The sequence below is a fragment of the Terrapene carolina genome, unplaced genomic scaffold, assembly GCF_002925995.2.
Source record: "Terrapene carolina triunguis isolate 2854851 unplaced genomic scaffold, T_m_triunguis-2.0 Scaffold66, whole genome shotgun sequence".
Lineage (NCBI taxonomy): Eukaryota > Metazoa > Chordata > Testudines > Emydidae > Terrapene > Terrapene triunguis.
In genome coordinates, this window is record NW_020664417.1 from 16224684 (window position 1) to 16247765 (window position 23082).

Below are 23082 nucleotides of genomic sequence, written 5' to 3' on the forward strand. Positions count from 1 at the left end.
TTTTTCTGCATCCAGGAGTGACAGGAGATGCCATTCTCTCCTTTACAGAGACTTGGTTGCAGCAGAGTATTTTCCCCCCACACCCTCCGGGTACTTATCCCAGCAGCTGGAGTGTGCCCGGGTGTGTGGTGTGTTGGCCTGCTGCACTCTTCTCCCCTTGCCACACACAGAGTCCTCCACTGCATGGGGCAGTCTCCCCTCACAGAGCTATACTTTCAGGCTGGCTGCAAGTTCAGGCAGACGTCACTGCATCGATCTTCCTCACACTGAGGAAACTAATTCAGTTAAAATAAGAACTGACAAAAACCCTCAACCAAAACTTGAATTCAACCATTTTGAGATTCCTAAAACGTGTGTTACATTGGGGGGCGGGAGGGGGGAGAGGGGAGAAGGTCTCTCTACATGTCCTGATTTTGGCTGGAACACAAAGTGCCACGATAACTAGGGAAAAGCTGTTTTAACAGTACGCTGCAAAGTAAAATATGATCTTGTGATGAGCAGGTATTACCATGAAAAGATAAACATTACCACTTTTTTGCTGATCAGGCTGAAACTGGTAAGTATTGAAAATTTTACAAGAAAACCTGAATTCATGAGCCCAAAGTAATCTGAAAAAAGCTTCTGTTAAGCACATTGTGACAGGTATGATGAACGCAGGCCTATCTGGAGAGTACTGTCTTTAGCGTTATGAAATTTTATCTGTATGTTAGAGCCAGGCCTTGAAAGCATGAAAACTTCAAAAACCATTATACGAAGATGAGACAGATGATATGAGCCCATGGAATATTCATAGGCATTTGTATGAATACATGTTATATACATTTGTGTGTTCCTAGCTCACAAGGCATGCGGGGAGACTTCCTGTGGAATCTGAATTCACTAGGGTATGATTAATGCAAAATCCCAAGGCTGGCTATGCAGCTATCCAGTCCTTTGAGCCTTGGGCCCCATTGGCGGTGGAGGGGGCAGGAGAAAGGGGACAGTGATTGGCTTCTACCTGTTTTCAGGAGGCTGGGAGACAAAGTCTATTGGGGATAAAGGCTGACTTTAAACACACTTTCTGGGGTCTTGTTTTTGATTCAACAAATGGATATGACCTTTTGTCCAAAGGGGGATCCCACTATGCTGAAAGGTTGAAAGGACTGAAACTTGTCAGGGTCCCGATAAGGCTGATGGACAACTTCTGGTACGTTTAGTAGATGTTTAGACCTTTATATGTTTTCTCTGTATGTTTCTGTTCTTAAATAAAGAAATTCTGCTTTGAAAGAGCTGAGTGGTTCCTGGTAAATCACTGTCCTTGTCGAGAAACTAAAGAGCAGGGGGCTGAATGTTTGTCAGACCTGCTTAGGGAGAATCACAAGGAGACTGCAGTGTAAAACCCCTGTTCAGAAGGGAGTGGATGAGGGTCTCTGCCCAGAGAGATGACAGTTAAGGTATATCTACACTACAATTAAATGCCCACAGCTGGCCCACGTCAGCTGACATGGGCTCAGACTACAGGGCTGTTTAATTGCAGTGTAGCTAAATCCACTGAGATTTTGCCCAGATTTGTTGTTCATGAGGCATTATTCATCTTTTTTAGACTGGTTACCAACCTGGGAACACTGAGAGAAATCTCTTACTTTTGAAACAATGCAGCTAGCAAAATTTCCTGTAAACAGAATTAAATAGAATATGTTGTTGTAACATGTATTTGCCATAGGGGGCTGAAGAGTACTTTGCTTTATAATAGTCCTATAACTTGAAGAAAATAGAGAACATTCAGTTCACCTACTCTGGTCCTATATCTTGTCCTCATGAACTTGTTTTGCCTTAGGTGATCCTGTTGTTGATGTCTGCATTAGACCTCCCTTCCCCATTGTCTGTTAGATTTATTTGCATGTTACATCTCGCCTTGCCTGCAAATTTTTCAGGGAAGGATCCATCTAGTGCTATGTGTACGTAGAGGGCCTAGCACATTGGCGTCCTGACCCTGATGGGGCCTGTGGTGTTCAGTGATCACTTAATGCTTAAGGAGCTTGTCACTGGTCTCTCTTATTCTGTGTCCAGTTCCAAATGACTGTGCATAACAACAAGAGCTTCACAGAGCACTGCCATGGCACCTAAAATATCAATGTAAACCAATTCAGTTCTCCCTCGCCTCCTTTCTTGGTATTCCAGCCCCCTCTCCCACACGGATCCCTTGACTAGCTGAGGGGCTGCCATGATATCCAGAAGAGGTGGACAGGTCTCACAGAGGTGGCTGAGCCCTTCTGTGCAGGAAAAGAGAGATCCATGCACCAAGGGTCCGCTCCAGGCCTGGAGCTGAAGGGCCTGACCCATGCTATTGCTATACATTTTCCCTAATGTTGTCAGAGACGGCAGATTTTAGACAAATATTTGTCTCAATCTTTCCAATTTGTCTACTTTGTGCATTTGATAGCACTTTCTGTACTGTCAGTTTCATTGTCTGCCATATAGAGACAACTTGTGCTTTGTGGGTTACACACACCAACATGAAAAGAAGAAAAAAAAATTTTTTAAATAGGAAAATGTCGTTGTGAAATCACAAACGTTGGCAGAGGGTCAAGGGCAGGTGTAGCAACCAACTACTTTAACTCACTTTTTGGAAACTGATGATTTCACACTGGTGGTATTCCTGTAAGAAAGTCATCAGCCTTTCAGACCAGCAGTGTTATGCTGGCATCGGTGCAAGCCTTAGGGCTTTTTGACACCAAGCAATTAGTGCTCATCAACTTGAGTGTAAATTTTAGTCTGGACTAGCATATCACGCACGAAGAGACTGCATGGACCCTGCTGCCACATACTAAAAGTTCCTTTGCATGCGTTATCTTAATACCATCTGAAACAATGGTCAATGACACAAAGGAACTTTTAGCATGTAGAAAGGGGTCCACCACACCAGATACTGCATGGCATGTTGCTGTGGACCAGAATTTACACCTCACCAGTTGCGCACTAATGCACGGTGTAGACAAGCCCTTAAATTAACAAATCCAGGACCTCAGACCACTGTAATTTTCAGCACCTGCTAATTGTCTAGTTTTGCATCACTTTGGAGTTTTAACAGGGCTTTAACACACATCGTATCTAAGGCACTTGGGACCCAATCCTCTCACTTTTTGAGAAAGTGGATCCCATGAGTATTCCACCTCCGGGATACAAGTTTGGTGTTTCGATGCTTTCACCGTTAGCTTGTGCAGTTGTCACATGCTTTTCTCCCCTCATATTACTCCTCAGAACAAACTACTAACTCAGAAGAATCGCCAAGTGATTACAAGACACTAGTAGATAAGATTCTTATAATATATTCTTTTTCAGCACCAGTTAAGGGTGTATCTTCCACACAGACATTTAAAAATGCACAGCTCAAAATCATTTTAAGGAGTTTTTATTTTAATAAAGTAACTACCCAACTAGCGTGAAAGTGTCCTGACAATCTACGTCTTTGGAGCTTATCCCCAAAACAACAAAACCCAGGAAAAGAAATGTACTGCAATACCTATGTGAAAGACTTCACAATTGAACTGAGGGTGAAATTGGTCAGCTGAAACTTTTTTTGGTGAAAAAGGCTGATTTGGTGACACCAGAACATTTTGAGAATTTGTGTTGGTTTCACCAAATTGTTCTGTGTAAAACAAACAAACAAAAAAATCGGAAGAAGTTGGAATGTTTCATTTTGACATTTTCGAAATCGAATGCTTCAAGTTTTTGGTTTGAAATAACTTTTCATTGAGAAATTTCCTTTAATTCTATCAAAACCCTTTAAAATGGTTGAATTTGAATGAAATGTTTTGTTGAGAAGGAACTGTTTTGTTTGACTTGTAGCAATTTTTCTTCTACTTTTTTGGAATTGCCAATGAACCAGAAAACACATTATTCACATAGCTCTGCTTCACAGCTTCAGGTCCACATAAAATCTGTGGACCTCCCAGGCTACCCAGCTGTCTTCAGGCTGAGCACAGTGGTTACTCCAACTCAGGACCATCTCTTTTTCTGGAGTTGTCTTGGGAGCTTCCAGAGTTGGGGGAAAGGGGAGTTGAATTTAGTGGGCTCTTTGCAGCATGCCAATCATTCTCTTAAACAGGTGGGGTCAGTACATATGTCCCTTTGGGGCTTGTAAAACTTGAAAGGCCAGAGTTATTTATAGGCCTGACCAAGAAATAAAATATGAACAGTGAATGAAGCCTGAAAATGCACACACATTAACTGTTACCAAAAATAGCAAACATGTGAACTGGGAGATGTCCATATGATCATGGATGAAACAAAAGTGCATGAATGCTTTATATTTCTCCAAATGCCAGATTTCTAGTGAATACTTATACATATAGATACACACACATACACAGACTCTAGCTGCTCTTTTCATAAGAGAACTACAGTATTTTTAACCCAGACACTTAATGCTGATTATGCCTGGCCTGGCCCAAGCATGAGTGCGGGAAGGAGCCTTCTTTGGAAGGAGCTGACTTTGGGCACTCTATGTAAAGCCAGGGATAATTGCAAATTTCTATGCTTGTGGAAATGCAAGTATTCCATGCTCAGAGGAACAAATTGCTCCAAAGGGGGTAAGGAGGGGAAGAGAGATGGCCTTGAACACTGTCTGCACTAACTCAAGGAGCCGGCAGTCTCCAGAAAGGGAAGCATGCTGCACCATTCAAAGGGACATTGTCATGTGTACATTCCCCACGTGCTCACCAAGGCAAAACCCTCCTGCAGCTCCCCTGGGGGCAGTTCAGCTCAGCATCACCCCTTATTCGAGGCTGTGGCTAAATGCCACAATCTAACCCCTGCTGTACCATTTACATTTGCATGGAATTGCTCCTGCTCTATGGTGCTATGACATTTCCAGATATGATACACCTCTACCCCAATATAACACGACCTGATATAACACGAATTCGGATATAACGCGGTAAAGCAGTGCTCCGGGGGGGCAGGGCTGCGCACTCCGGCGGATCAAAGCAAGTTCGATATAACGCAGTTTCACCTATAACGCGGTAAGATTTTTTGGCTCCCGAGGACAGCGTTGTATCGGGGTAGAGGTGTAGCACTTATTGCAGAATAGCCCTCTAATAAAAAACAATGCAGTGTGACCATTACTACAGGTGAGGGAATGGGAAAAGAGATTTGACACTTTGCAGACGTTAAGATTAACAGGGTCGCTGATTCTTGAAACAGAAAATCCATAGCCGAGCTGAATATAAAACTAAAGAAATTCTCTCTCTCTCTCTCTCTCTCTCTCTCTGTCTAATCTTAAAATGCGATATCAGCTGATACATGCAGGTATTGAAAAAGGACACTCAAGGATTTAGCATACAAATCCTATTATTAACAACACCTAACAAACATTTCCTTGAAGACTGTGGCCCCACTGTGCTGGGTGTTGTAATGAGATTGGTTGAGCATATCTCCTGGTCCTTTACTTAGTGCTCTGAGCTACCATGCAAAAAATCTGATCTTGATTTTTAATAAGGGGTGGTAAAGGTAGGGTTACCATATTTAAAAAATAAAAAAAGAGGACACTCCACAGGGCCCTGGCCCCGCCCCTTTCCCACCCCGGCCCCACCCCAACGCTGCCCCTTCCCGCCCCAACTCCGCCCATTCCCCGCCCCTTCCCCAAAGTCCCCGCCCTAACTCCCCCTCCTTCCTCCCAGCCACGCGAAAAGGGCTGCCCAAGCGATACCGGCTTCACAGTTTGCCGGGCAGCCCCCAGACCCTGTGCCCCTGGCCGGCGCTTCCCCAGCGCAGCTGGAGCCCGGGAGGGGAAGCACCCAGCCAGGGGCGCAGGGTCTGGAGGCTGCCTGGCAAACTGTGAAGCCGGTAGCGCTTGGGCTTCGGGCAGCTCCCATGCCTCCAGACCCTGCCCCCCGGGCAGGGCACTTCCCCTCCCGGGCTCCAGCGCCGCCGGAGCAGAGCAGCTGGAGCCCGGGAGGGGAAGTGCCCGGCCGGTGGCTAGGGTCCGGAGACATGGGGGCTGCCTGAAGCTGGTAGCGCTCGGGCAGCTCGGCTCTTAAACAGAGCCGAAGAGTCAGGGGAGGAGCAGAGCAGCCGCGGGAGGGGAAGTGCCCGGCCGGTATTTTCCCGGACATGTTCGGCTTTTTGGCAATTCCCACCGGACGGGGGGTTGATTACCAAAAAGCCGGACATGTCCGGGAAAAACCGGAAGTATGGTAACCCTAGTAAAGGTAGATTCTACAATGAGTTCCATCTAGCTCTTCATGGCCAGGAAAGTTACTAAGGGCCTTGAGGAAGAAATTCTCCATTCAGAAGAAGAGGAAAATGTCCTCTGAGCACATTCACAAAAATAAAGTAATAGTACCGGCAAAATAGCATGGATGAAATCTTGGCCCCAGTGAAGTCAATGGGAGTTTTGCCATTAACTTCAGTGGATACAGGATTTCGTCCCATATATGCAGCACTATGAAAATGTCCTTCCTCCAGGCCCACTTTGGGAGGGTCCCTGCCTCTGGATCCTGTCAGGAAATAAAGAAACCCCCAACCAGTAACAGAAAGAAAAACCAACAGCACTGTGGGATAAGCACAACAATTCACAGAAGCTACAACAGTGGCAGCAAGTGCAGGGTTTGGATGCAGCATACTCTGTACACACTGCATGGCTGCAGCTTGCACAGCTTCAATCATAAGAAGAAACCACGCAAATCTCCAGTGCAGACTCAGCCCAGGAGCATTCTCCTGTCATTAATGGGGAGTGGGGGTGGAGGGGGGGAGGGGAAGAGAGAATAGAATACCTCTGCAAAGATTCCTAGCAGCAGCCAGAGACATTATTTGTAAAATCAAAAGACAAACCAAGCTCACGTTGGGGTAGGAAGGGGGGAAGTGGGGAAAAGCTCTGTGGTTCTAGGTCTTTGACCACACTGGAACTATTCAATACAATTAGTGAATACAATTCTGACATAATTCTTGTTGTTTAAAGCCATATCTATAATACAGCAATAACCAAGTCAGTTAAACCGTGGTTGCCCTCTGACCCCTTATAACTTGGTTTAAGTAGGGTTACCATCCGTCCGTATTTCCCCGGACATGTCCGGCTTTTGTGTCTCTAAATAGCCGTCCGGGAGGAATTGGTAACAAGGTTAAAATGTCCGGGGTTTTTTCCTCCCTCGCCTCCCTCCCATGCAGAGTGCGGCTGCTGATTGGGCGGCTGGGCCGATTGATCCACTCCCATTGGCCTCCAGCAGCCAGAGCCCTCCCCTGCTCCCCCCTTCCTCTGTCTGCAGCCCTGTGTAACACACAAACCGACCCACCGGGCAGCGTGTTTTGCAAACACGTGGAGCCAGAATGGTAAGGGGAGTCCAGGGGGGGGGGCAGTCAGGGAGCGGGGGAGTGTTGGATGGGTCCCCGGCCTCCACCTACCACCCCCTCTCCTCACATCCCCCCCCGTGCCCTCTCCCCCGCCTGCCTCTCCCTTGTCTGCTGCCCCCGGGTCCTAGTGTCCCTCATCTACTAATGGGAAGACAGGCTGCCCTTACCCTGCCCTTCCACCCTAGCCCTGAGCCTCTCCAATGCCCCAAACTCCTCAGCCCCAGCCCTCATCCCCCCACACCCTAATCCTCTGCTCCATCCCTGAGCCCTCTCCTGCATCATGAACCTCAGACCCACAGCCCTCACCCCTGCATCCCCTCCTATCCCCAAACTCCCTCCCAAGCCCTCTCCCTACTTCCCACACACCCCCTCCTGCCCTCAAACTCCCTCCCAAAGCCTGCACCCCCTCCCTTTGCACCCCCTCCCACCCCCAAACTCCATCCCAGAGCCTGCACCCCTCACGCCCTCCTGCACACCCACCCCTTGCCCCAGCCCGGAGCCTGCACCCAGCACCCAAACTTGCACCCTGCACCCTGCACCCCTCCTGCACCCTAATCCCCAGCCCAGGACCTGCACCCCAGACCTCCTCCCCCCACCCAGCCCCCCTCCCAGAGCCTTAGGCAGGGTGGGGGGGGGATGAGTTCTGGGCACCACCAAAATTTCTACAACCCTGCCACCCATGCGAGTGGATACGGGTCGGGGCAGTCAGGGGACAAGAAGCAGGGGGGGTTGGGGTTCTGAGGGGGGCAGTCAGGGGGTGGGAAGTGGGAGGGAGTGGATGGGGTGGGGCTAGGGCGCGGCTTCCCCCCCCCCAGTGTCCTCTTTTTTGATTGTGGAAATATGGTAACCCTAGTTTAAGTTGTAGTGTGTATTGGCTATAAAACTGTCCCCCCCACCTGGGTTAAAACTGTGTTCTGTTTGAGAACTCTAGGGCTTAATTTCAGAGGGGCGGAACACTTGCAGCTCCCACTGAAGTCAATTGGAGTTGTGCATTCTCATCACCTTCGAAACTCAGGCCCCTAACTCCCAAACGAACACGAAAGGGTTAGTTTACTGCCAGCCCTTTGCAGAATGTACAAGGTCCAGTTGCTGAATACTATTGTGAATCAGACCATATGGATGCGTTCTTGAGATGATATAAGTTTGCGCACCCAACCATGCCAAAAAATTGTCAAGCATTAAATGTAATCCTGAAAAGAACAAAGTCTAATAATCATGTATAACTAATAAATAATATTGCTGCCCAACCATTATTAATTGAAAAACCAAGCACCAAATCAGAATACCATGGATGAGATTGTGTGCTAAGTGCAGGACATACACATTCAGCCCAGGGCATTGAAGCTGGCTAAGGCGGCTTTAAGCTTCCAGTATGCCTTCCTGATTCTGGTTGTTCTGAGGGTTGATGCAACTGCTCGATGTACTTAGGAGCTGCTTAAGTTACCACAGCCAATAGCTGCCAATAGGCTGCAGCACCATCCAGAATCTCCACAGTGCTATAGGCAGTTATCCTATCAATGCAGGTGCTTATGAAGGGGAGATTTCCCCCTGCCCAGTTCAGGGCCTATGCTGGTTCTTTTCAAAAGTCGCAGCAGCACTTCCTTCCAGTGCCTTGCACCCAGCCCCGGGCTCTAGACCAGGAGGGAGAATCTCTCCCCTTAGCTTTGTTTTCTGGCTTTGCCATTTTCAGTAGGATTCTCTGATAGGGATACATTGCCTCTGCTGCTATTAGAATGACGGAAAGCAACATCAATAGATTCATGCTGTATAGTTATCCTGTGCTGGGTTTTTCTGGTTAATGAGGGATAAGGAACTGACTCCCTAATATGAGAACCACAGAATCTAAATAGGGTGGATGAGTGGGTACTAGAGACCCAAAGCACACTTCCATGCTGCTTTAGTCAGTTGAAGAGTTCCTTTTGTGTAGTGGAATCCCCCAGTGGTGTAGATCCAGTGTAGCTGCGCTGACATCAGTTCCCTCCAAATCCTTACAGGATACTTATTGAGAGCAAGATGGGAGGAAAAGGGGAGTGGCTGGCGCACTGCTACACTCTCTGGCTGGTGTAATTGCCCCTTAGCAGCTGTCACAGCTGAATGCAAAGTAGAGTAGCTGTGAAAATGCTCTATATTGTGTTGGGGGCCAACATGGCCCTTGGACAGCCACAGAACTGAGGGACACAAATGTAACATATCCCTGTGTTGAGTCCTGTGCCTGATCTGTGTATCTAGCCCACTGTTTGTAGTACAACCAAGTATATCAGTGAGGTAGACCAACAGAACAGAACTGAAGAAATTCTGCACTCCTCTCAAATGAGTATCTGACATCCCATATTATTTTATGATAAAATGAAGAACAGTGGGGGTAATTCAATTACATAAAATGATATACATCTGGAGTAACTACTGGCTTGAGTGGTGTTACTCTGGTCTTAAACCAGCAAAACTGACATCAGAATACTGCTTAACATCCTTAGTAAAATTTTTGTACCACCAAATAAAAATCTTAATGTCACCAATGAAATCAATCACGAGAAGCACAACAACATTTAACAGGGGCACTGTCAAGATACAAAGGAACAAAATGTTACTAATAAAATTTTACTAACTTAAAACTAACCACTCATCTAAAATATCTCTCATTGATTAAAACTGATCAGCCCAACAAAACGAGGCCAGAGCAAGTCTTCACACACGAGCTCTTGGGCTGGTACCACGCATGTGGGAGTCTGTGTATGCACATAACATTGTCTCTGCTCTCCTGCTGGTTCCATGATTTTGATCCTGCAAAGAACCAAAACTAAGGTGAGTCCTTTTCTTTCAGAAAGACTAGGACTTCTTCTCCAGAAAGAAGGAAAGTTGTCATTTTAAATCCCTTACTGGATCACAAGAATGGAGCCAACAGAGACCTGAGGGCCAGTATGAAAGGCCATGGTGAGACCATTTTTCTCCTCCACCCTGAATATTGCGCCACTTCCCCTAAATCCTCTGTTTCCTTGCTATGATGCCGTGCTCAGGTGAAAATGACTAACAGCTCACTCCATGAAGTAATAAAAGTCAGCACTTAGGAGATCAGAAAGTTAGTTTCATTGGCATTCCAAGCTGACACAACAGAGCAATGTAGCTGACTCATGCAGAGTGGTAATAAGAGAAAGAACTAAAGGAATTAAGACAACAAAAAGGAAGAAGAATCTCTGGGAAGGCCATTTAGAAACAGTCTTCTCCACGCTCATCTTGTCTTGTCTCTCTCCCTTCATGTTGTTACTTTCCTTTCTTTTTCACTTACAGAAAAGTGATAAAGTTCAACCACCATATCCCACTGGAGCAGCATATAGCAATGTTAAGTAAACATAGTTAAATATCCAAAATTTCTTAGGACCTAGGCAAGTTTCACACCCAAACCAATGTTTTGTCATATTATTCTATCCCATATCAAGTACACATGCGGGTGTTACTTTTCTGTTCATATGCCCAACAACGTGCATATACATGCTTCAGTCATGTATATACAAACTTTCCAGTTGTCTGTTATTTTTGCCTACAAGTGGCATTTGCAGACTGAGACAGCCCTCATTTTGGAGAGCTGACAATCATTTTCTTAAACTGTCAGAGGAAGATTCTGAAAACAAAATGTTACTTTTAGTGACAGGGTAGGGATGACATTTTGGGATTGTCAGCATGAATGGTGTCCATTAAAGTAGTAAAAAAGGACCAACACTCCTTTTGAAAAACTAAGAATAGTTTTCAAGAAATAAAAAGTAAAGCTTCCAGTGATGTAAAGAAGACAATGCAAAAGCACAAAAGGAATCCAAATATACTTTTTTTTTCTTGATTTCAAGGAAGTGTCCTACAGTTAGGCAAGTGACTATAGCTTTACCTTTTATTTATAAAAATATACATCGAGGAACAAAATATGTAGGCCATATTTATCGGATGGGGACTCTCTTCTGAGAAGCAGTGACTCTGAAAAAGATTTGGGAGTTTTGGTGGATAATCAGATGAACATGAAGTCCCAGTGTGATGTTATGGCCAAAAGAGCTAATGTGATCCTTGGATGCATAAACAGGGGAACCTTGAGTAGGAGTAGAGAGGTTATTTTAGCTCTTTTCTTGGCACAAGTGTGACTGTTGCTGCATAATTCAAGAAGGATATTGAAAAATTGAAGAGGATTCAGAGAAGAGCCATGAGAATGATTCAAGGATTAGAAAACATGGATTAGAAAATAGTGACAGACACATGGAGCACAATCTATTTAGCTAAACAAAGAGAAGGGTAGGGAATAACTTAATTGCAGTCTACATGCACCTACATGGGGAATAAATATTCAAAAATGGGCTCTCCAATCTAACAGAGAAAAGTATAATATATTTCAAAGGCTGGAAGTTGAAGCTAGACAAAGTCAGAATGGAAATAAGGCGTAGATTTTTATAACAGCAAGGTAATTAACCATTGGAACAATTTACCAAGGGTTGTGGTGAATTCTCCATCTTTGGCAATTTTAATATCAAGATCGGATGCTTTTCTAAAAAATATGCTCTAGCAATTATTTTGGGGAAGTTCTCTGGACTGTTTTATACAGGAGGTCAGACTAGTTGATCACAATGGTCTCCTTTGGCCTTGGAATCTGTTAATCTATTTTATGTTCTTGAAGCAAGAGTGAAACTCTGCATGTATAACAATAAATAGTACATCGAAGAAAGGCAGACCAGGGGATAAGGACTAGCCAAACTCGGCAGACAAGGGCATCCAACAAATGAATTTAACAAAGGAGCTGAGTTATAGGTGGAGATTATCAAGGAAGGCCTTGGTAAAAGGATTCACTGTCAAACAACATGTGAAGATGTCTATAACTTTAGTCTACTTTGTGTTAATAGAAAGGGCCTATTTCTACTTAGTCTAGAGTATTCTTCCATGCATTTCACTTTACTATTCTATCAGATTCAATCCATTTATTTGCACATTGGGTTCAGAGTATCTGTGATACAGTAATACTCCATGATAATTCAAAGGTGCCATTTTAAGCCAAGTTACTTATCCTCTAGATTTCAGTGAAATTTAAAGTAGTAAAAACAATATTCCAAGCCCCACACATCTATACATTTCTTTGTGATTCAGGTTTCTGCATACTATTTTCAGGGCAAACTCTGCCAGAAGGAGAAACTTACTACTTGTTGTGAAGTTACTCTCCCCAACCTGGGGAAGAGGATCTGCATCCTGGATGACTTGTAGTACTCCCACAGTCCGGACAGGAGGATCCAGAGCTACGGAGCTTTCATTCACGGTTATATCACTAGCTCCTGTAATCTGATTAGTTGGCGGTCCTCCTATGGAAGCTTCAAAATCTGGAGGTATATCATCTATGCAATCCGCATTTGGCTAATGGAAACAAAAAGAAAAGTCTTTGAGCTTCTATTCTACAGAGAAAATATTAAGTACTATAGTTACAAGAAAGAAGCTGGGTAAAATTTTCAAAATCTCTTAAATGATTTATCATTCACCTTCATTGAGACATTGGCTGCTAAGTGCCTAAATCACTTAAAAATGGGACTCAGGCTTCTGAAAATTTTAGCCACCTTACTTTAGGAGCAAACTCTGCCTTCAAATATTTGTTTGGCTCCTAGTGATCTAGTTGGAATTATGCATATATTATATATGACCAGAAATGGACCTCTTAACTTTAGACATAAGCAAAAAAACCTTAGTGTTCTTTATTTTCATATTAACATAAGAACAGCCATACTGGGTCAGACCAAAGGTCCATCTATCCCAGTATCCTGTCTTCTAACAGTGGCCAATGCCAGGTGCCCCAGAGGGAATGAACAGAACAGGTAATCAAGTGATCTGTCCCCTGTCGCCCATTCCCAGCTTCTGGCAAACAGAGGCTAGGAACACCATCCCTGTCCATCCTGGCTAATATCCATAGATGGACCAATCCTCCATGAAAGTATCTAGCTCTTTTTTGAACCCTGTTATAATTTTGGCCTTCATAACATCCTCTGTCAAGGAGTTCACAGGCTGACTGTGCATTGTGTGAAAAAAATACTTCCTTTTGTTTGTTTTAAATCTGTTGCCTATTAATTTCATTCAGTGACCCCTAGTTCTTGTGTTATGAGAAGGAGTAAATAACACTTCCTTATTTACTTTCTCCACATGAGTCATGATTTTATAAACCGCTATCTGTCTTCCCCCCTTAGTTGTCTCTTTTCCAAGCTGAAAAGTCCCTGTCTTATTAATCTCTCCTCATATGGCAACCGTTCCATAACCCTAATAATTTTTGTTGCCCTTTTCTGAACCTTTTCCAATTCCTATACATCTTTTTTGAGATGGGGTGACCACATCTGCATGCAGTATTCAAGATGTGGGTGTACCATGGATTTATATAGAGGTAATATGGTATATTCTGTTTTATTATCTATCCCTTTCTTAATGATTCCCAACATTCTGTTCACTTTTTTGACAGTCACTGCACATTGAGCAGATGTTTTCATTCTCTGAAAACAATGACTCCAAGATCGCTTTCTTGAGTGGTAACAGCTAATTTAGACCCCATAATTTTATACGTATAGTTGGGATTATGTTTTCCAATGTACATCACTTTGCATTTATCAATATTGAATTTCATCTGCCATTTTATTGCCCAGTCACCCAGTTTTGAGAGATCCGTTTGTAGTTCTTCACAGTCTGCTTGGGACTTAACTATCTTGAGTAGTTTTGTATCACCTGCAAATTTGCCACCTCACTATTTACCCCTTTTTCCAGATCATTTATGAATATGTTGAATAGGACCGGTCCCCGTACAGACCCTTTGGGGACACCACTATTTACCTCTCTCCATTCTGAAAACTGACCATTTATTCCTACCCTTTGTTTCCTATCTTTTAATCAGTCTTAAAGGAAATAACTGCTCTAGATTTTCTTCCTGAATTTATACATAAGTGGTTCCAGTTAATTAATTTAGATTTTTTCCCTCTCACCCACTCCTTTTAGGGCCCTATCCTGCAATCACTTACTATTATGTCTTGTGCTTATTACGGATGCTTCACTGATTTAAATGGGACTACGATAAATATTGCAATATTGGGCCCTTAAATGGTAATATCCAATAAATACAGTTTATTTGCTTTCTGTATACCTGGATCCTCTTAATAGCATTTGTAGGAAGACTATCTTGCAGCATGCAGAGGAAATGAAAAAGTCTTGCCCAGAAAATTGATGTTTGCTTCCTCACAGAAAAACAAAAAAAGTTTGGGGGAGTGTGTCATGGAGTAAATGAGCACATATATTGATATGATCTGCCTGAGGTAGGCACACTGCTGAGTCAGATTATGAACATAAACACAGGCAATAACTGCAGGGGATTTTGTACCTTTTAAGTCTTAAAATATACATACTATAGAGCTGATATCAGAGACTTAAGTGAAGGCGGGGAACTGATAAGAACTGCATGTGTGCACATTTGTATGAGGGGTGGAAAAGGGGTGTATATAGCTATTGCTAAGAGAAGGAAAATGTTTTCAATATTAAAAGACTTACATTTTGCCTATACTGTACTTCATTTCTTATAGCTGAAAATAATGAGAAAGAATAAAGAATTCATTGTAATGGGAATTTCAGGAGTCTTCCCTGTATTGTGGTCCCAGAGAAACCAAATGAATTAAAAAACAAAAGCAAAGGCAAAATGACTGAATTAAAACTCATGCCTATAAATGCACACACTCAATAAATTCAGGGCTACTGGAAAAGTGATTCAGATGCATTTAAAGCAGATGGTTACAGAGCTTGTGTGTTGTGGTGCCAAGACCTCTTAATATCCTCTAGATAGCAACTCATTGGTCAAGCTGAGATGACCAAATTGCAGTAGAATTTACTGATCTTTCAAGTATTTCTGTATTGGTTTATTTCCTGACTGTCAGACTGATTATTTCTGGAGAGTTCCCCTCTGAATACTAATGGCAATTGTGTGAGTAAATTCCCTTTGCTGTACATGAGAATGCAGACTCCCCTAAGCCTTTCAGCAAAGGTGTCAGGTCTGCTTTCTCCATAGCAGGGAGAGGTTGAGCTTGCACAGCCATTTCAGAAATAACGCCTTAAGGTTAGGCCATAAAATAATAAAAACAAGGAAAATTCAAAGATTAGGGTACTGTGTGCAAGGTGTTCAACAGCACCTGTAAGCATAAAGGGGCATATTCAGATAGAACTGCAGTTACACAAATATCCTGTTAGGCCTAAAAAAGTTAGCATACACTATAGGGCAGATTTTCAAATGTATTTAGGCGCCTAATCTGCTTAGACACTTTTGAAAATTCCACTAGCTGAGCATCTGCATCTATAATCGCCTAAATACTTTTGAAAATCTGATTCAGAGGCCCTGATCTAGCGAAGCATTTAAACATTGTTAACTTCAAGTATCTGAGTAGTCCCACTGAAGAAAATGAGACAGCGTATGTTTTTAAAGCTAAACCTGTGCCCAAGTGCTTTACTTGATCAGTCCTTTAGCCTGTTTCACCCTTTCCTGTGAATTTCCTGTCTTTTGTTGTTTCATGCCAGCATAATGGACTTTAAAAAAGTGCAGACTTTAACAAACTCAGAGAGCTGACAGGTAAGGTCCCATGATAAAAAAATCTAAGGGAAAAAAGTTCATGAAAGCTGCCAGTTTCTCAAAATGACACTATTAAAAGCACAGCAGCAATCTACCCCGATGCAAAAGAAAGATAAGAGTAGCAGTAACAAGCCAACATGGCTCAATCAGGAGCTCTTTCATGGCCTGAAATAAATCCAAAAAAGTAACCTACAAAAAGTGGAAACATGGATAAATTGCTAAGGATGAATAGCAAAGAACAGCACAAGAACATAGGGACAAAATGAGAAAGGCTGAGGCACAAAATGTGTTACTCCTAGTAAGGGATATAAAAGGCAATAAGAAGAACTTCTATAAATACATTAGGAGAAAGAAAAAGATGGAGTGTATAGGTCCAGTACTTAGTGGGAAGGAGAGCTAATAACAGATGACATCAAGCAGGCTGTAGCATTTAATGCCTATTTTGCTTCAGTCTTCACTAAAAAGATTAATTGTGACCAGATGCTTTACACAATTAATATTAACTAGGGGGAAAGAACACAAGCCAGAATAGGGAAAGAGCAGGCTAACGAATATTTAGATAAATTAGATATATTCAAGCCAGCAGGCCCTGACGAAATTCACTCTTAAGGTACTTAAAAGAACTAGCTGCAGCAATCTCAGATTCATTAACAATTATCTTTGAGAACTCATGGAGGATGGGTGAGGTCCTAGAGGACTGGAGAAGGGCAAACATAGTACCTATCTTTAAAAAGAGGAACAAAAAGGACTCAGGGAATTATAGACCAGTCAGCTGAACTTTGATACCTGCAAAGATACTGGAACAAGTTATTAAACAATCAATTTGTATTGCCCAATTAGTGGATAATAGAATAATAGATAATAACCAACATAGATTTGTCAAGAACAAGGGGAAAACAGTAGATGTGATACATCATGATTTTAGTAAGGCTTTTGATAAAGTCCCATGTGACATTCTCATAAACAAACCAGGGAAACGTGGTCTAGATGAAATTTTTATAAGGTGGGTGCATAACTGGCTGAAAGATCGTACTCAAGAGTAGTTATCAATAGTTTGCTGTCAAACTGGGAAGATGTATCTAGTGTGGTCCCACAGGGTCTGTCCTGGATCCAGTACTATTCAACATTTTCCATTAATGATTTTGATAATGGAGTGGAGACTAGGCTTATAAAATCTGTAGATGATGCTAAGGTGGGAGGGGTTGCAAGCTTTTTGGAGGGTAGGATTATAATTCAAAATGATTGTGACAAATTGGAGAATTGGTCTGATATCAACAAGATGAAATTCAATAGAGACAAATGTAAAGTTCTTCACTTAGAAGGAAACGTCATATGTACAAATACAAAATGGGGAATAACTGGCGAGGTTGTAGTACTGTACTGCTGAGGAGGATCTGGAGGTTGTAGTCAATCACAAATTGAACATGAGCCAACAATGTGAAACAGTTGCAAAATAAATAAATAAGAGAGCTAATATTCTGGGGCATATTAACAGGTTTCATATATAAAACACAGGAGGTAATTGTCCAACTCAGCACTAGTAAGGGCTCAGCTGGAGTACTGTGTCCAGTTTTGGGGACCACATTTTAGGAAAGATGTGGACAAACTGGAGACAGTCCAGAGGAGACTACAGTAATGAACACCTAACCTATGAGGAAAGGTTAAAAAATGGGGCATTTTAGTCTTGAGAAAAGAAGACTTAGAGGGATCCTGACAGTCTTCAAATATGTTAAAGGCTGTTGTAAAGAAGATGGTGATCAATTGCTCTCCATGTCCACTGAAGAAAGGACAAGAAAGAATTGGCTTAATCTGCAGCAAGAAAGATTTATGTTGGATATTAGGAAAAGCTTTCTAATTATAAGGATAATTAAGTATTGGAATAGGCTTCTGAGGGAGGTTGTGAAATTTGTGTTAGTAGAGGTTTTTAAAAACAGGTTAGGTCTGGGCATACTTGGTCCTGCCTCAGTGAAGGGGACTGGACTAGATCACTTCGAGGCTCTTTCCAGCTCTACATTTTAAGATTCTATGTTACAAACTTAGCATTATTTTAAAATGGTTCATAATAAAAGAATATGTTCATTTAAACAATCCTCAGATGATTTTGTGTTCACAGACTAAAGTATAGAATGTAATCAGACAACAAAAAACCTAAACCACAGTTTGGGGGCTTTAGAGTTGGGGAAGAAACTAAATAATAGTTGGCATGAAGACAGTGCATCTGCAAGCATAAAAAATTCTAATCAACTTTGAGCAAAGAAAAGGCTTTATCCTGCAAAGTCATGAGTCCCATTGAACTGGGAGTATGCATGTGTGAAAGCTATGCATATGTTTACTTACAGGACAGGACCGGGGACAAAAATTGCTGGGCACAAACATCAACATTTTTTTCCATTAGATTTCTTTTCAAACAGTTGTTGGAAGCCTTTGAAAGTTCATTTTAAAATCAAATTTGGTTTTGAGGGTTATACAACAGTCTTATAACCATTATATAACTAAGCAAATGTTTAAATGTTTTTCCCCCCAGTTAGCCATTCGCTCCTCGTCCCTTTTGTTTGCAGTTTTTGCTAGAATGAGCTTTTGACCAATTTTTAAACCCTTAAAAATAGGAGATAAAGGAAAGCCCAACAAAATATTAACTAAAGCGGCACAAATGTCATGGTTCAATTTAATTGATCCCTTTTTACATGCAGATTTAATATCATTTTACTTGGAAAAAAACTAAACAGTAGACTTTAATCCTAATGATATCAAATATTGCTTTTTTTAAATTACTATTTATACCTTTTACTGTCAGAGTGACACAAATATATTTTGATAAATTTTGTTATTTACCTGGTATATTAGTTTCTCTAGTTCTCTGTACATATGTGCTTTTAGGGCCTGATTCTAAAAATGGGAGTCTTTCCACTGACTTGAGTGGCCTTTCCACCAGGTTCTTAATGAAAGACTCCAACTCAACCAATCTAGTAAAAAAAAGTGCAGTTGTTTGCATGTTCAGACCATGTTTCTAGAGAAGGGGAAAGAACTGAAGGGAGATTATTTTACTTGATATGATCATCCCAACAATGATGTAGCTCTTTGAAATTGAAAGAAAAAAAGTTTTCCCTTTAGACACCAAGACCAGAAGAAACTAAGCTTTGTGGGCTCAATTCACCATTAGTGTGCCAGTGGAAGGACTGAGGCCAGACATTTGCTTCTGTAAATGGTGGCAGAATTCATTAAGGGTGGAACGCTTCCAGGGGACCAGGCTGCCTCAGCAGAAAGGAGATACATCTTAATGGGAGCTTCTGGGCACTCACCACTTTTGAAAATCAGGCTAGTTATTTACATGCCTAAATAGCAGGGCCGGCTCCAGGCACCAGCTTAACAAGCAGTTGCTTGGGGCGGCCAAGGGAGAGGGGCGGCACCTGCGCCAATTCGGGGGCAGCAGGTCCCTCACTCCCTCTAGGAGCGAAGGACCTGCTGCTGAACTGCCGCCGCCGATCGCGTTTTTTTTTTTTCTTCCCCAATTGCCGCCAATTGCTTGGGGCGGCAGAAATGCTGGAGCCGGCCATGCTAAATAGGCTTTAGTTCTAGGCAGCCATTTTTAAAAATCTTGACTATGAAGTAAACTGTGTGACGAAATTGCCAAATTGGCATGCACTGACTTGAAAATTTAGATCTAGTTCTTTTAGAACAATATCAATTAAAAACTATTATACATTCCTCTTAAAATGGAAACATAATGCCACATTCATAATCACACAAACCAACTTTTTAATGTACACCACTAAGGTAAGCATACAGCTGGCATGAAGACATTCTATATTATAAATGGAGCCAGTTGCACTGTCTATAAGCCAAGGTTTCCCGACACTTTCCATTATAAGACTGTTTTCAGTTGCTTATAACTTTGCCAAACTGCAACCATTTGAGCTGAAGTTTTCCAAGATGGGTGTTTGCCTCAGACTGATTTTTTTTTTTTTTTTAAGAGCGGTGGGGGTAGTTTCAGTTGCAATGGTTCAGCAAGAATTGAGAATGAGGTTAGGGAGGGAAAATATGTTTTGCCCATGTTAACAAAATTCGTACAACTGTTTCATTGAGAAGCTGTAGTGGCTTCATGCTTTGGAGCAGGACTTGAAATTGGGAAGGAGGGTGATCTTTGTGTCATAGATTGTGCTTTTTCCAGTTGCTGTGAAATTCCACTCAAATTTGGCCAAGTTTGAGCCTCTGAAAATATCAGTTCACACATGCTCAGTAGAGACCTGTTAAGAGTTTGGCAGCTACGTTCTCTGAAGATTCCATCAGTACCAAGTGTGCTCCAGCTCAGCGGACACAGGAGCTGAGCAGCACTTTCCTGCAATTGTTCCCCCTGGCAGCCAAGGTCTGCTGCGGCATAGGAAGCCAACTGAGAAGAGGGAGACTGTCTCTCCTGTGCTCTTTTTATGTTCCTCGTGCTGGGGCACAGGCAGCAAGGAGGAATCAGCCTGACTTGAATGCAGAGGGGTGAAAAGCAGTGGGACGGGAGATGTTGGGGAGGGGTGATAGGATTATGGGGGACCGGAACTTAAGGGGAAAGGGGATAAAGGGGCTGGATCTTGGGGGGCAGGGAGTTAGGGAGCAGAGGGGACAGAGACAGGCTAAGGGCAAAAGAGCACACTCCCCTCCAGAACCTGGAACTGAATGCAGGAGTTCTGAGTGGTTTCTTTGCTGTCAGCAATAGCTGTGAAACCCACTGGGAAAGTGTGTGTCTCATCCCCCTCTAATGGCTGGTCTGCATGCAGCATAACAGCCTACTACTGCTGCAAGTTACTTGGAGATCTGTGGTAGGGTGGATCTTAAGGTCCTAACCCTGCTGATGACTAACCCTGCTGATGACCCAAGTGGAGGTCAGTGGAAAAAATAGTATGTGATGATGGAATTAAACACAGTATTGTAATGCATACTAGGGGGCTGAATGAAGGTTGAACACACACACACACACACACACACACTATCAATCAAGAAGCCTAATTATAATATATCATTAGAATAATATTATTTGCTTCCTTTTGGCTTTATAATTGTACTAAGTTAACGGACACACCTGCATGATTATTTTATTATTGTGCTATTTCCTAGAATAATAATTTCAGCACTTGTATCAGACTCTTTTTTCATTTCAGTAATTTGTTTGGATTATATGTCCCCATGTCATTTCACTGCTGCTCTTGGGGGTAACTGCATTAGCTGTCCTCATTTGTTCATTTGGTTGGTTTTTGTCTCATCTCTCTTGTGTAGCGCTCAGATATGTAATGCTGGCATGCTGCTGCCTCAGCTTGGGGACAGTGTATTTACAGCAGCTGTTGGCATACTAACCACCACTGGCTGTGTTGAACTTGACAGGAGATACTTTTTCACATAGCATAAACCTTGATTAATTTCTTGGTGGAGAAGACACTGAACTGTGAGATACCTGTAATTTAGGGAAATTCATTGCTGGTCGAACATGTACTAAGTATATTTGACAATACAATCCAAAGAGTTAATTGGCAAGTTTTGGCAGGTTTCTAAACAGAGCTGAATTTACCAAGTGACTAACAATCTAACATTTTCTTATACTGTAATCACATGAATCTCATGTTTAATCATTTGGGGAAAATGTTATGTTTCATAACTAGAATTATGAGTGCATGGCCTGCTGACATGCAATGATGCTTTAAGAGAGGGGACGGAACCCGACAGAAAAGGCAATGACTTTTGCAATCAGAATCAGAGGCAAGTTGCCTTAGAATGATACACCAGGAGAGATTTTATTTGTACACCCTTTGCTTTGAGGCAACAAGGAGGAATGTAGTTAAAAAAAATCCATCCCTGATGTAAAAGAGTAAATAGAAAAGGTTTGTATGTGAATGTACAACCCTGCCACAATTACTTAAAAAAATCCAACCCCTCAATAAACCAACCAAGCAACACAGACACACACACATACACCCTCCCAGCCAAAGGGGAGGGGGGGAAAGAGAAAAAATAGACAGATGTCTGCTTGTGTTCCTGTTAATAAATCAGTGTACCATGGTGATGAATGTGGTATGAGAATCTAAATAGCAAACAGATGGGCATGTATACAGGATGGAGGTGTTCTCACTCTACTTTGACTAGCCTGTTGCATGACATGCTTACCGGAATCCCTAGAGCTTTTAGAATGTTCATTTTACACATAGGGCAGGTGCGATGGTCTAGCAGCCACGGGTCTACGCAAGATTTATGAAAAAGATGCCTGCAATAAAAAGCAAGATATTTTAATTCAAATCCATCCCAGTGTAGCTTAGAGCTGTTCAGTCATTCCCAAGAGTTGCTTCTGAATGTAGTAAAATCGGGAGTTTTGAAAGTGTTGTTTTCTGGTATATGATAAGGATTATAAAAGTGCATAGACAGGAGTATAAAATCACTGTACTAAATCTTATTCAGATAAGCCACCGTTCCCTGCCTGTTAGAGTTCACTGACAAGGGGCAGAAAGTGAGATGTACAAAATTAGACACCAACAATCAGAAAGCCAAATGTACGTGTAGCAGCAAAGCCAACTTTCTTAAAATGCTATAGACTGCCAGCTGTAACACAGATCAATGAAACTCAGCTTTTGGTAAAGGTCAGATCATGTATATATCTACTGTTGGTTCCATAACACAAAGCTGACCCCACCACAGTGACCCAGAACTTTAAAAAACTGTAACATGAAGCCATTTTGCAGCTGTTATTATTTTGTAGGATCATGACAGAGTGTAGGCAGAAAACCCCCCCCCCCCTTTTTTTTTGAGAGAGAGAGAGAGAGAGAGAGAGAGGGTGGCCTTCTAGGTGAGGCTCCCCCCCACCTATTTTCCTGCCCCTCAAAAGCCACCCATGAAAATGAGCGTCTCTAGACAAACATTTCTCACTCTGGAACTGGTTGATATTACCCCTTCAGACAATGTGAAGTGATCATTAGCAAGATAGTGAAGGTATTCTGCCTACATATTTATCCAGTTATGGGAAATGCAGTTTCTTAGCCACAAGTGTCAGTTGTCTAAAGTTGCTTGAACAAACTGGAGGTTGCATACTCAAACATTTAATTTATGCACCTCATTCATTCTTGCGAGGATGTTCTGTTATGTTGCATTTGACAGGATAAGCACCTCAGCAGACTCAGAGTACAGAGAAA

General features: G+C 42.5%; 1 protein-coding gene across 1 annotated transcript in view; it reads right to left on the reverse strand.

The window, feature by feature from the left end:
• Positions 1 to 23082, reverse strand: part of RNF150 (ring finger protein 150) — a 192786-nt gene that overhangs the window by 26127 nt on the left and 143577 nt on the right. The window contains exons 5-6 of the mRNA XM_024208116.3: positions 22067 to 22163; positions 12492 to 12702 (exon numbers count right to left, since the gene is read on the reverse strand). Coding sequence (XP_024063884.1) covers positions 12492 to 12702; positions 22067 to 22163 — 308 coding nt within the window. The remainder of the gene's footprint in view (positions 1 to 12491; positions 12703 to 22066; positions 22164 to 23082) is intronic.